Here is a 14,870-nt window from a genome sequence, read left to right as displayed (position 1 = left end):
AATCTCAAGAGAGGTTACTGAGCCAATCCAAGCGACAGAAGTTGGAGAAGCACTACAACACAGACACCGTGTTTAATTCAGTGAGAGAGGAGGGTGCTCTGCTTAACAGACTACTAAACTGGGCAAAACTTGAGGTGCAGTGCAAATATAAGTGCAGGCATAATTAGTCCCGCATGTGCAAGGTATTTACTGAGCCACAGATCATTTATTACAATTCCAAGTAAGGAAATATAAAGTGAACCAAAGCATAGTTTACTACAAGCAAAGTCCCCTGTGTGCTCATTGCAGGGGTCCTCCAGAGGATGAATCATTAACCATACCTGTCACTAATGAGTAGGTCTAAGGTTTAAGTGAACTACGTTACTATTTATGTTTTTAGCAATTTTCTTTTAACAGTGATTTTCAGTCTTGTTGCTGGTGCAAAATAAACTTCCCATTCCCAGTGTGGCAAAATGCAGATCCATTACTGTGGATGAGTGTTACCTGGCTACTCAGTGTGCTGCAGATTTTTTATAAACGGGCTTACCCATTTACTCAATTCACACTATTCACACTAATTATATTTAGATAATAATTATAATTAGCCTATAATTAAATATTAAAAGTCAGCATGCACAGTGTTGTTTTCTCCACAAAGCAAATACAAAAATTAATGCAATAAAGACCTTATCGCTTTTCTTGCCCACAGTCAAAATGTCCCAAACCTAAAATTGTAACACTCAATTACAATTCCAAGTTGACATTTATTCCAACTAGGTTATTATTTTTTGGCCTAATAAAAAGTTAAGTAAATTTTTGAAATCCACGGGCAAATAAACAGATAACAGCCAGTCTCCGTCCCTAATGTCCTCCTTCTATTTTGCACTTTCGCTTTTGAACATCCCACAAATGCATATGCAATAAGGAAAAAGCACAAAGAACTGACCCATTTTTTCAAGAGCAAATGCCCTGTGTGCTGTGTTTGTAGATCAGAAAACACAATTTTTCATTTGCTATTTGATTTGCTAGAGCAAACCTTTAGTAAATCAAGGCCTACATGTGGAATAAGCTTTAAGCACCTTTACAAAAGACAGTTAGCCTATAGAAACTGAAGCTGAGGTGGTCAGAGCGTACACACACAAGGCCCCTAATCTACTGAGCAGATAAAAGCAATTTCACAACATCTCATTGCAATTCTAAGCACAGATAATTAACCTCAGCCCAACACCAGAACAGTTATTTAGCCACTCTAGGTGACAGAACTTGAGCTAATTTCAGTTAGTTTCACCTCCTGAGTGGATCGCTAAATTGAGTTGTAAGTGAGTGTGCTTTGTTTCCAGCAGGCAGGACCCATCCACCCCAGAGTTCAGTGTGAGCACGGTGGACGAGTGGCTGGAGGCCATCAAGATGGGCCAGTACAAGGAGAACTTCTCCACTGCTGGATATGTCACCTTGGACTCCATCCTCTACATCAGTGTCAGGTAGGGTGGGGGGCTGTTGGATGAAATACTTACATTCCAATTGACATCCATGAAAATTTGAAATAATAGAATAAAAGTAAAACAACAAATTGAAAAATTGTGTCTCTGATATTGTCTAAGTACTGAAATATGTTTTGTCTATACTTGCTCTGTCCTCGTTCTAGTGAGTTGGGTAAGATGGGTGTGACTCTGGCAGGCCACCAGAAGAAGATCCTGTCCAGCGTGCAGAGCCTGCAGACCCAGGGGACGCACGTCCAAGTATAACAGTTTCCCCATAAACACACAGTGAGACAGAGCCAAAATGGACGCTCCCGTTAAGAGATTCCCCACTGAAATGGAGCCGTAATGGATACTCTGCGCTCCCTCCATTGATTTTGAGACACTGAGACGGAGACAACATGGACGCTTGGCTCCTTCACCTTCTTGCAGTTTCACCATTCTCCCCATCCTCGATGGGCACAACCGGCTTTAGCACTCAGAGTCCCAGCAACACGACCACCATTACAGAGCAACAGAGAGACACGTGTCCAACAGGCCACATGTAGAGCATCTGAGACCATTTCACATCATGTCAGCTCAACAAAACAAAAGAAAAAAAAGATTCTTAATAAAAAGAATGACAAAAAATAAATTAGAATATAATTATCATCACTGTCTGTGAAGTGTACAGTTGGTTTTTACTGTCATTTTTCTTTTTTGAGAATAGTTTTTTGAGTTTTCACCTTGAAGAGCTTAAAGAGGTCAGAAGATATGTATATGTGTAGATATATGTTTATATGGGCTGTGTGTCCCACAACCGTAGAGATGGACCTAACGTTTGTATTGGTGGTAAGGTTTATATTGGTGGACCTTAGGAGTTAATACCTAGTACATGTACGGCCCCTCCCCCTGCTCTCTGTATACAGAAAGCCATTGAGCGAGCCAAGACGTCGAATGACATGAATGTGTGGGGTGATGGGTACAGAAAAAATGGACCTGTTGAGATAGAGAGGGATGTAGCTTTTGCTAGCATATGTAAGACAGAAGTATGAGTTGTTTGAAGATGTGGTATTGGACCAGGACAAGGGCTTCCCGAGCGACTGCTCTCAGACACACTTCCATAGCAACTAGCCCCGGTGCATGTTTGCTAGTTTGCCTGCACTCATGATGTAATTTACTGCAAAGAAACAGCAGAAACTGCTTAAGGTGCAGTTAGCAGGGTGAAACTTTGACTCTTCTTTAAACGACACTGTCTGTTCCCAACAACACTGTCTATTCAACTACCACAATGACATCATGATGTTGAGGATATTGCTAGCTCATTACTAGACTATGATAGAAATGTTGGCAGATAAATCCAGTTGTCAGCTGAAAACTTCAGCCCTTCAGTCAATAGCATCACCCTGTTATCGTTGAAGAGTTTGCCTTCCCATGTTTCAGGTGTGTTGGAAAGTTGTAGTGTTTTGTGTAGAGCAAAGGTGATGCAAAGAGTCGTGACACAGTTGACACAGTGTAGAACGTGTATCTGTTTCTCCAGTGTTGTGCCATGTACAGTAACCTGGAAATATTCGCCCCAGCATTCCCACCATACTCTTTCCCTTCAGTTGCCAAGGCTGAACAGTTGCAGAAGGTCAGTCCCCAATAATTGCAGTCCTTTGTTCAAATAGTCTACCTGGAAAAAGAAAGGGAATTATAAAAGCAACAGACCCTTTTTCAACAAGATGGAATATACGCAGTGTTGATTTTCAGTTGTGCCACTTTGAGAGGGTAAATTTTACTTCGAAAGATGGTTTGTGTGTGTGTACAGTCTCACTTTCTTGTTATCAGTCATGCCAACCTATTGCAAACATCCCTAGATTCAAACCAACACCCGGGAGGTTTTAAAGGTGAACCTACAAAACAATGTTTACAGCAAAAAGCAAAGACATTGGTTTGTTGGTTTTTCCCCTATTGTGGGGAAAACTGCTGCTTGTGACATGAGGCCAATTACAAGGTTAGATTTACTGTAAGCTGGGGATACACTAGACAACTATTGCCCCGATTTTAGCCAGGATTCACAATCGGGCCGAGTCTGTCCTGGTCTGCACTAGTCTGCAGATTTTGGGGCAGTCGGTGTGGCCAGTTGGCACAGAAAATCTATAAGTGTATGAGGGGTACAGACACTAATCGACAAGTGTGTGAGGGGAACAGACTCTAATCTCTTGCCTCCCGACATGAGTCGGAGCCACTACGATTATATCAAACATCTTTGATATAAATATAGGGGAATCTGGACCAGTCAGGTAGTGTGTACTCGCCAACAACTCAAATACGAATGGATCCTGTCAATAGCCAATGAAAAACTATGAAGCTATGCCATAACAAGCCAATACAGTGTTTAGCCCACACCAATCTTTCTGGTACCAAGGCACACAGGAAAAAAATACAGGGAAGACTCAATTATTGATTCCACAAAACCTTGGCTGCCAGATGCCAATTTTAGACCGGAAAGTCAGGTTTTATAATTATTATTTATTAGGCTACATGTCCGGTTGGTAGTCCTGACCGGACAATGTAAATGCACAGTCTGGTTTTGCAACATAATCATCTGGCACCGTAGCAACATCGCCTACAAATATTCTCAGCTCCAGCTTCATAGCTTTGGCTCCATTATGTAGCAACAGGTAATTGATTCACATTTGCTGCTCACCTCCAGCTCCCTCTGCAGTCTGTGCAGTCCAGACTGACTTCCACACCTTTATGTAAATGCGTTTGGGGCTGTGTATTTTTTGGTAATTCTATTTTCCTCCCTCTCTGCTTCTCTCTTTCCGCTTTCCAGGCCTTGATGGTGCTGAAAGACGCACCGCTCTATATGCATTCTATTTGCAATCCCAAAATGGGCTTTTTTATTTTTTGTTATTTTATTTTCTGTTTTACAAAGGAGAAAAGGAAAATCAAGTCCTTTGTAAATGTTGTATCTGCCGTTTCTCACCAGGAAAACGGACAATGCCTTTTCCATTTTTGGATTTTGAAATGAAAATTAAATCATCATTCGTTTTCTGTTTCTGAAAAGAAAATAGAATGACCATGCAGATGGTCTTTATTCCATGCAGATGGTGGCGCAACAACAACAGCAAGCTCTAGTACGCTACCCATAAAAATGTATAATGTGAATTTATATCTATGCTGTATCCCCGTGTTTGCTTTGCTACCGGCACCTCGTAGCGTACCGCAAGAGCTCATGTTTTCATGTGAGTTTGGTGCGTTCAGTTTGGTTCAGTTGCAGTGAGAAGTCGAGTAGTGTGTATCCCTCATCTGGCGTAGTCGTTAAGTGTGTAATCCCCAGTTTTTCAGTCGTCACAAAAAAATCTGCAGAAACCAGTCGGTTAGTGTATACGCCCAGTCTTTTCATAATCTGTTAGGATTTTAAAAGTTGTGTGGTGTATCCCCAGCCTTAATGGGACCCTCTCTGTGTGCACTGCATTGCACTGAACCTGCTTTTAGTGTATTTCCAAATCCAGTTTTATTACAGTATGTGATACTCTATAGGACCAACAGCAGCATACAGTACAGTATATATGATTGTACCATAGTGTAAAATATGTACAGTGTTGATTTCCAATGTTAGAATGTTTGTAATGATAATGATGACGATGACTATGATGTACTTTTATTGTGAAAAAGAGATTTCTGGAGTACTCGTGCAGGGGCGGGTCATATAGGAGAAAGGTGACAGGTGATTCGCTGGTCTGAACAATGGAATGTAGCATGGGTGTGAAGCTTCAGCTTTGATTGACAGGTGACAGTGACTGCAGTTTCTACCATAGTGTTCGAATGAGTAGAATGGACTTTCCCTCTCAATACAGTCGTTGATACACTGGCTTAATGAACCAATTCGCATACCCACCTTAACAAACCGTTTTGTGTGCCCATTTTGGGCTCTACTTGCTGGTCGTATGATGCCCTGCCTTCATTAAAGGTACTGCTGTTTTGTCATGTATGCCTCACACAACAATCTGACTCTGAAGGTGGTAGTACATTCTACTCTTTCTGACTCTATGATTTCACTCTAGCGGACTACTCTCGACCGCTGGCCTTTTAGATGCCTTATTTACTGAGCTATCGTTCTTTTCTGTTGCCCTATAGAGGCGATGTTAGGAGTAAAGTGTATATAGTATTTATCTGTGTTCTTGAGGTGACCTCACACCAACACCCTGGTTTTGTAACATCCCAGAGACCCCCAGTGGTAAAGCTGTTTTGTTCTGAAATGTTTACTTCATTCTTAAACCACCTGAAAAGGCTGATATTGAGAAATTGACAGAAATGCACTCATATTTATGACTGAGTGATAATATATTCACTGCTCAAGATGACATAATGCAGATTCTAGAGGTCATTGAATTCCTGCTGGGAAACAGACGTCCTGTAAATCATTAGACAATTTGACATTTTTGGATTGCGGAGTAAATGTGCAAAATACTTAATGTAATGTTGTCAAGGATGCCAGGAAAAGGCTAACCATCAGCCACATAACTTGGGTACATACGTTTTGATATTGTCCTCCTTTTTACAAGCTTGGTCACCACTCCCACCTTAGAAACCTTCAAAGAATGCAGAAATCATAACCTTATATAGGTTTTGGCCCTCAAAATGATCCCAGGTTTACCCCCAGGTTTTGTGTCACTATCCACCCTATCAGAGTTAGCTATGTGGGTTGGTTTGCCTCATCTCAGATAGAGTTTATGTCCTCCATCCCCCACCAGGTCTGTATTGTAAATGTTCCTGAGTGATTCTCATTGAGACTCTTTGCTCTCTCTCTCTCTCTCTCCCTCTCTTTCTCTCTCTCTCTCTCTCTCTCTCTCTCTGGTCACCGTACAACGCTCATTTGTTTCCATGGCAGGTTTCTATGCGCTGCTTGTTCTAAAGGGTGTAGGCATTCTAATGTCCTTCATGTTGCTGTAATAAATATGCTAATATTTCTAATTTCTCACCTGAAGCCTGCAGTGTCTTTCTTTCACACATTCTCTGCTCTCCCTTTCTCTGTCTCGTTCTCTCTCTCTCTTCCTCTCTCTCTCTCTCTCTCACACACACACACACACACACACACACACTGCTAATACACTTACTCACCTGCACTTTCAAAATTCCACCGGGACTTACTGAATATGACAGCATACTATTCATAGCGCCTTTACATGAAAGCAATGTAAAGACTTCACTTCATTATCTTTGGCTGTGTCACAAAGCCTGAAGGTAGCAAATTTGGTTTCGCTGAGCACCTGACCGGTCTCGCAGAAAATAAGTGCATGAGTGGGGAATTCAAGGACAATCTCATTTCCCCAGCTCTGCATTAATGGCGATAGCAGTGGTGAAATTCCCATCATAACATTCTTGAATGACAAAATATGGCCATCTTGCAACCACGTCTTCATTATCAGTGGGTGTGTGGGTGTGTGGATGTGTGTGTGTGTGTGTTCCTAACTGAGAGATAATTCGGTCTCAGGGGAGAGGCGAGGTCAGTGACTCCTGGCCTTGGTTAACCCCTTAATGCACTGGCCCAGTTGCTGTCACTCTATGTTACTGCCATTACACCTCATTTAGCCCATCATATTAGGCTCCATATTCCCCTATCGCTCACTCTCTCTGTCACACACACACACACACACACACACACACACACACACACACACACACACACAAACAGACGGCCGGACAGACAGAAAGTTCAGGGCCTGTTCTCCATTTCCCCAGTATCTACCCCCTCCTCCTACCCTCCTCTTAATCTCTCAGCCGACCTCACGCATCCCCATTTTTTTTTTCCCCATCTTCCCCTTTCCCATCCATCCTGTGCAGACAGACAGAAGGGTTAGGGCTGGTTCTCTGCCTCTATTCCCCCACTATCTCTCCTCTCCTTCGCTCCTTCCTCACCTCATAGCTTTTCAATTCTCCCCCCAACCTCCATCCATCCAAAAGTTTTCTCTCTCTGCAGTCTGCAGTCTACCTTTCTACATGTTTGTCCACTCTCTCTCTCTTTCTCTCTCTCTCTCTCCTATCACCAGTGGATTTTCTTTCACCATTAAAGGCCAATCCATATCTATGGGCTTTTGTCTCAGGGTGTCTCAATGGGGAGAATGTCATCTCATGTATTTACTCTGGGTAACATGGTGGCCACTGGGAGCCACAGGCTCAGGTAATAGATTCATCATACAGTTGCTATTGGCATCATGTGAAAAGGTCAGGCGTCCCTATGGAGAACACTTTAAAAGGCCACAGGTGACTGATGAGCCTGTCATATTTCTATCACGTACATGCACACGCACCCTGTCTCGCTCTCTGTGGCTTTCTCTCTCTTTCATTGTCTTGTTTTTCTCTCCCTATCTCTCTCTCTCTCTCTCTCTCTCTCTCTCTCTCTCTCTCTCACTCTCACTCTCTCTCTCTCTCATTCACACTCCCATGGGGCTGGTAATTGGGTCCCTCTGTCATGCTGTCAGGTGTGGGTTGGAGTGTCCCCTCATGTGAGGCAGCAGACATTAAAATAACACAAGAGACCAGACAGCCATAGATACACAGTGACCTCTGAGTGGTCAGCCCCGGCCATGTGTGCACGTGTGTGTGTGTGTGTGTGTGTGTGTGTGTGTGTGTGCGTGTGTGTGTGTGTGTGTGTGTGTGTGTGTGTGTATACTTCATGTGTGTCCATGGATGTGTGAATCTTACTTCTGTGTGTTTGTAGGGTTTTTGAAAGGAAAAACAGTGATCGAGTCAGTGAGTGAATGAGTGAGTGGGTGTGAAAAAAAGAGCAAGAGGAGGCAGAGAGACAGAGAGATTGAGAAATAGAGAAGTAGATAAAATCTAAACCAGAGGAAAGAATTCATCAGTCTTTGGTTAAATTTGTTGGAGTTCCTGCTTTGTCCCTCTGATTGGATTGCGTGTGTCTCCCTCTAATCAAATATGGCGAGCTCAGACAGCCTCCATGTTTCCCACTCCACACACACTCACACACACACACACACACACATCAACGCTTTTCTGTCTCATGAGGTTTTAGTTTGCTATCAAAGCGATTTCCTGTCTCAAATTTTCATCAGTAATCAAAGTTCCTGATTGAATTTGAAAAGTGAGCCCAGCTCTATAAATCACATTACATGCCTCACTCCCATCATGCCTGCTCTCATCAGCCACAGGAATGAGACGCCACCCTCTTGTATGTGTGTGTGTGTGTGTGTGTGTGTGTGAGTGAGAGAGAGAGAGAGAGAGAGAGAGAGTCTGTGTGCTTGTGCATGTGTGTGTGTGTGTGTGTGTGCGTGCGTGCGTGTGTGTGCATGCATGTGCTCTTGTGTGAGGAGCCATGCATTTTTTTTGTTGGGATAGATAATACACAAAGAAAAGAAGAATGATGAAAGGACAATAAGATATTCTGATTGATTATGGAAACAATTGCTGGCACTTGTTTTAACCTGCATGGAGTACCAGATGGGTGGGGTTTACTACATCAGGGCAATTCAGATCTGTGTCAGGTAAGCTGCCAATCACAGAAAAGTGAAAGTGGTGAAACGAACGCTTTCCTCATTGTGCTGCAGTACGTGCCAAACCATACACATCTAAAACTTAAGTTAGCTAAAAAAAAGTATTTGCAAATACTATTTCACCCAGGTCAAATAGGTAGTCATAAAAAGAGTATCAGCCAGAAAGAACTCGCCTGTATTGGACAGCTGTCAACACCTATAATCAGTTACAGATTTAGAATTGCAGTCACTCTCAGAGAAGTTATACTGGCTGACCAGAGGTGTCACTAGTGTGAGAGTGACTGCTCAACATCTTTCTTTCTTTTCGTTTTTAATGTCATTTTATGTATTTTTTTTCTGTTTTATGTGAAGCACATTGTATTTGCCTTGTGTATGAAATGTGCTATATAAATAAAGTTTGCCTTGCCTTGCCTAAGAGAAGAAGAAAATATAGTGTTTGGGTATAAGAAAAGGTAAAGACAGATGAGGTAAAAAAAAAACAATAATAAAAAAAATATAAAATACAAAAACTGTACAGAAAGACTTGGGAGGTTGGCGGGGCCGAGATATTATTGACCACATGATCCCTTGCAGATGTGGAAATCGCTGTTTAATGCCTGGCAGACATGACGTGTTGAACTGTTATTGGATGACTCAAGGGGGGGTCTAGCCAAAGACAAACTCTGTAAGTGTGTGTGTGTGTGTGTGTGTGTGTGTGTGTGTGTGTGTGTGATCAGTGGGCAACCGTACAGTGATGTCATAGGTGTTAATGTGTGAGAGGAGTGCTCTCTATCGATGGCGTAAAGATGATGGAAATCTGAACTGAAAGCAAACATAATCAGACCACATCTGTTGGTCTATAAATTACACAGACACACAAGCACACACACACACACTCACACCGCACAACTGCATATCTCTCCAGCACTCAATGACTCATATGATTGATGGGGTTGATATTATTCATAAAAGCTTTACTTATAAGTGTAAACATGCTGTTCCCATGTCGCTGTCTTCCACCCAGAAACATACATGCTTGGTTGTGCCTTTCTGTGAAATCCCCTTGTGAAGCTTGCGTATGAGATGAGCGCTGATTGCAGTCCGTTGCGCAATTTTATGCGCATGTTGCATGTGTGTGTGTGTATTTTGTTTCTGTGTATGTTTGTGTGTTGCATGCGTGTTCACAAGACATGCTTTCATGCTCACTATGTGTTTATGTGTGTTTCCCATCCCGCATAATCAAACACAGCTCTTCAAGTGCCATCAATCAAGCTTTGATGTTGAGAGGAAGTGCCTGGAAACCAAAGCGCCCCCCCTCTCTCTCCCAATGTGCTGAGGCTGGGCCGGGGGAAGCTGTTTTAACATTGGTGGATCCGTAGGAAATGTTTTCAAACCCAAAGGGAGGTGTAGGCGCTAGGGGTCCACGACTAACCATCTGCATTATGTAAATGAAATGTGGTTATCTTGGGAGGAAAGGGTAATGGTTTGCTTGGTAAAAAAAATTGGTGCTTGAATGATTTACCTTTTACAGAGTCCTCAGCGACATCAAAGCCATCAAAGCACTACGGTTCTTATTCTCTTGTTCTGCATGGTCATGCTCCTTTCATCATGCTATTCTTCCTCTTCACCAGTACTGTTCTCCTGCTTTGTTTGCTGAAGAGGGTATCAGGTGACGTTTTGGATGAGAGTGCACTCAGAACAGCCCAGTCCCCTAAGGAGGACCAGAGGGGACACCAAACCTTGAAGCATGTCTGAGAAAAGTCTGTTTTAACCTGTGGCAGTGGGGTGATTGTTGCAGATATCCAGATCCAGCAAATAGTTACAGTTTTGGGAACAATTGCCACTGTACATGCAAGTTTGGTGTTTGAGTCTTTGTGAATTTTGCAGAGTATTTCAGTTGTGGCTTTAGAATGATTTGACACTAGTCTGATTTGACACTAGACAATGGAGGTCCCATTCATTAGGTTAAAACTGACTTCTACAAAATAGTAGACATGCTTCCCTATTCTGGCATTAATCTGGCTGTCTGGCTGCCTTGGCGCAGCTCGCGGTCTGTTTGCTGCAGGAAAAGTCACTTTGAGTGCAGGGATTGCTAAACCATATGCACGATTTATAAAAACTGAAAGCGTAAACCATTCAAAGGGTTTTCAAAACTGAGCATGAATTTCCACATCATTTTTTTATTACACCAAGGGCCCGTCGGGGGCTCCGCAGGTCTCCAGCAAATAGTGCAAAAATGTCTCAATCTCAAAACATGCACACACTCTCCGTCTTCTGGTCTTCTTTCTACTCTTGAAAGACCACCTTCGCTTCACTATGCGGTTTTTCCTCCTTTTCATCGACCCCTTTCCTTCTCCACCCTGTTTGTCATTCTTCATGTCCATAATGGTCGCCACTGACAAGGGGGCGTGTCTGCCTGGCATTGATTGGTGGTGGCCTCTGAGGTATCACAAGAGACATGAGGGAAAATTGAGTATGGGTAAGTGGTGCTGTTGTGTGTGGCGGTGTGTTAGTCACAGGAAATTAGTATACGGTATGAATAAGGGGAGTTCAAGTTGTGCAGAGGGAATTGAATTGGAAATGTAGCAGCGGCCTCTGCCTAGTAAAAAGCCTCTCATGTATGACAAGTACACCCACATCGACTTCATTGTGAAAAACAAAAGATTAGAAGAGAATAGAGGAGGACAGAATGAGAGATCGACCGGTGTGTGTGACAGGCTGGTCAATGAGTTGAACTTGATGAGGAGGGTTTTGGTGGGGGTCAAGGGTCAACACCTCATCAAAGACATTCAGCCCCTCATATGCATTTCTATTGGACCATCTGAGACAGGAGGATTTCAGTGGTTTTTATTTCTTTATTTTGATTTTTATTCTAAATTGAAAAACCTGATGCCTATAGTGATTGCTGGCATGAAAGTAAAGCACATAATGGGTTATTATTAGTTATGAGTCACCAGACCTTTGCTTACAAAATATTTTTTTCATCCTATAGAGGAGCATGGGAACATATAATTCACAACGACAATATCTAGTTCGGAATCATCCAGGGGTTTTGACATATTGACGGATGAATTTCAGGTAGCAAGATTGGATGTACAATGTTTTGGAATGAAACCCTTCATTTGGCAATTGGATGCACAAACAGATGGTCTTGTGTGGGGATATCGAGATTCAAAGTATACAGAAAGCCACATTTTTGAGGGACAGTCAAATTACAGAAAGTTTGAAAGCAGAAACAGTTGGATTTTTATAGTGTGCTACCGCAATCACATGGTTTGTAAAATATCATGGAAAACCAACAGCGACTTGGGAGGCACACACACACACATACACGCACACATACACATGCACACACACGCACTGACCATAACCGCATACAGTAAGCACACACTGCGATGGCTGATGTTTCACCGCACAAGCTGTGATGCTAAAAAGAGTTTATGTGCTGACTCAAACTGTAGGACTTGTGGTCTGTTCGCAAAAAATTAAAACCATTCATGCCTCTCTCTCCATTTTTCTCTGCATCTCTCTCTGTCTTACTCTCTCCCCTTCTGTGTGATGAGAGCAAATGTCTTTTGTTCATGGTATTACAAGAGAGATTTTTTTTGCGCATGCATATTGTGTGCATGTGTGACTGTCTGTGCAGATATATAAGGCACAAAATGAAGCTATGATAACAAAGGGCAGGCTGTTGAGGCTCTAAATCAGCCATGTGCTTACTAACTGAGGTTTGACCCAAATAACAGTGTAATTTATGAAGGCTTTTAGGCTCCCAGGCAGTCATGGAAATAGAACAGAGAATAATGTGAGTCTGACCGTAGCTACATCACTTCAGTTTATGTCCTAGTCTTTTACTAGGACACACGTCTGCGCTCCTTAATGATACAGAGACAGTAAACACAATGTTAATGGACACGGGCTTTAGAAAGATGTGCTCAGCTGCAAATACACACACACACACACACAATTATGGACAAACATACAAGAATACTAAACAGATACAGATACTGACAGGCACGCATAGGCACACGGACATACACTTACAAACAGAGACGCAATCAAAGGGAGGCAATAAGGGAGAAAGATCTAGTAATAGAGGTAATGAGAGACATGTGAGATGGATGGGGGGGGGGGGGGAGAGAAAGAGAGGGAGAGAGAGAGAGAGAGAGGGAGAGAGAGACCGAGGAAGAGAGATCATTAGGGTGGGTTAGAAGCTGAAATGGACGACTGTTAGCAGCTGCTGGAGGGGTTGACATCTCAGGCAGACCCAAAGGGTTAAGACATCCCAAGCACTCACACAGCTCTGAATGGAGGTGTGTGTGTGTGTGTGTGTGTGTGTGTGTGTGTGTGTGTGTGTGTGTGTGTGTGTGTGTGTGTGTGTGTGTGTGTGTGTGTGTGTGTGCCTGTATGCATGGAAGCGTGCATGCCACCCTCAGATGTTGCAGCGGGTCATTTGCCTCAGTGTTTGAAGTGGAGATGCAGCTCTGAGGCTCCTGTCACGGCTCTGCAGATCAGAGCGCAGAGCGACAGGACGCCATGAGAGAGAGGAGGACAAGAGAGAGGGCAAAGACAGACAAATGAGATGACATGAGACCTTTCCCACACTTTCTTTCTTTCCTTCTTTCTTTCTCTCTCTCTCTCACACACACACACACACACACACACAATCAGAGCACTGAGAGACGATTGATAGAGCCGTGAGAATCAGGCAAACGAGCAGTGGGTCAGTAATGACATTAGACTGTTCTTTCTTCATCTCATACACAGTCAGATGATTTACTTAATGCTGCCTATAGACTCAAAAGAGACGCAGAGAGGAGAAAGGAGAGAGAGAGGAGAGAGAGCGAGACGAGAGCCCATTTGTGTGTTCACATGTGTTTTTCTCAGTCTTATCAAGTAAATTAGCTCCTGTTTTCTGCTGATAAGGTCAGCTGTCAGTCTAGACTTAGTTAAAGCAGTCGATGTGCACAAACACACACACACACACACGCACACACACACACGCCTGCGCTTGCACATGCACACACACACACAAACACACAATGTATGTCAATGACCATGTCAGCTGATTTTGCATCATTAGGACACACACAAGTTGACACATACATACACACATACATATACACATAAACATGAATTCTTGTATGTGTGTTGCATGGATTTTAATTTGATTCAACTTGATGACAATGCAGTCCCGCTCCTCCTTGTCGGTGCCTCTGGGCTTTGGAATGCTCTGCATGAAGAGCTTGTCAAAACACATTTTTTATTGCCCTTCTTTGGATTTATTTCACTGTGATTTTTTAGAAAAAAAAACATCATTCACTGGTAATCTGTAAGTCATGAGCACATGAGTCATAAACTCTCACCATTAATTCACATTCATGTTGCCGTCCAGCCCTATGGAATCCCCCATCTGAATTGTGTAGTCCAACAATGCCAGTAACAGTCAGTGTCTCTCTGTGGAGAAATGTTCCTGTATGCAGGTGCCAGGCCCTGTCATTCTGACGTATTCATTTTGGCTACAGCAGAGGGGGAGGGCATAAAAGCTATTGCCAAAAGCAGAGCGTTTGTTAAATGAAGATGAATGGGACGGTTTGGACTGAAGGTGATATTTTATTTAGGATCAGACGCTCTCCGTTTGGTAATGCCGCAGCCACTCTCGAAACAACATGACAGCCCCGGGAAATGGATATTGATTAGAAAAGCTTGACGCTTTTTTTCCCCCTCATCTTTTTCTTCTTTCCCTCCCACCATCTCTCCTCTCTCTCTTGCTGTTTTGCTCTTTTTAATACTCTCCCTCCTTTGCTATCTCCCACTCTCCCTCCCTCTCTCTGTCTGTTGTCAGGCCATAATGTGTGATGTGCTATAAAGCATGATGGATGGTTAAAGCTGATTTCAGGGCCCAGCAGCTGAAGCTGGGGTTGGAGGACACCTGATCGAATTTCAGTCC

The 14,870-nt window shown here is 43.0% G+C and overlaps 1 protein-coding gene across 1 annotated transcript in view; it reads left to right on the top strand.

Moving 5' to 3' along the window:
- epha4b (eph receptor A4b) overlaps positions 1-1,758 on the top strand; it is a 76,609-nt gene extending 74,851 nt beyond the window's left edge. The window contains 2 exon segments of the mRNA XM_071520474.1: positions 1,320-1,460; positions 1,625-1,758. Of these exon segments, the coding sequence (XP_071376575.1) occupies positions 1,320-1,460; positions 1,625-1,724 (241 nt within the window). The 3' untranslated portion in view covers positions 1,725-1,758.
- Positions 1,759-14,870: the final 13,112 nt, after the last annotated feature.

The sequence above is a fragment of the Centroberyx affinis genome, unplaced genomic scaffold, assembly GCF_046629955.1.
Source record: "Centroberyx affinis isolate AG114_WGS23_722 - 3 ecotype Tasmania unplaced genomic scaffold, CSIRO-AGI_Caff_v1 ptg000804l_1, whole genome shotgun sequence".
Classification (NCBI taxonomy): Eukaryota; Metazoa; Chordata; class Actinopteri; order Beryciformes; family Berycidae; genus Centroberyx; species Centroberyx affinis.
The sequence above is the reverse complement of the archived record's forward strand: the minus strand, read 5'-3'. Positions and strand labels throughout refer to the sequence as shown.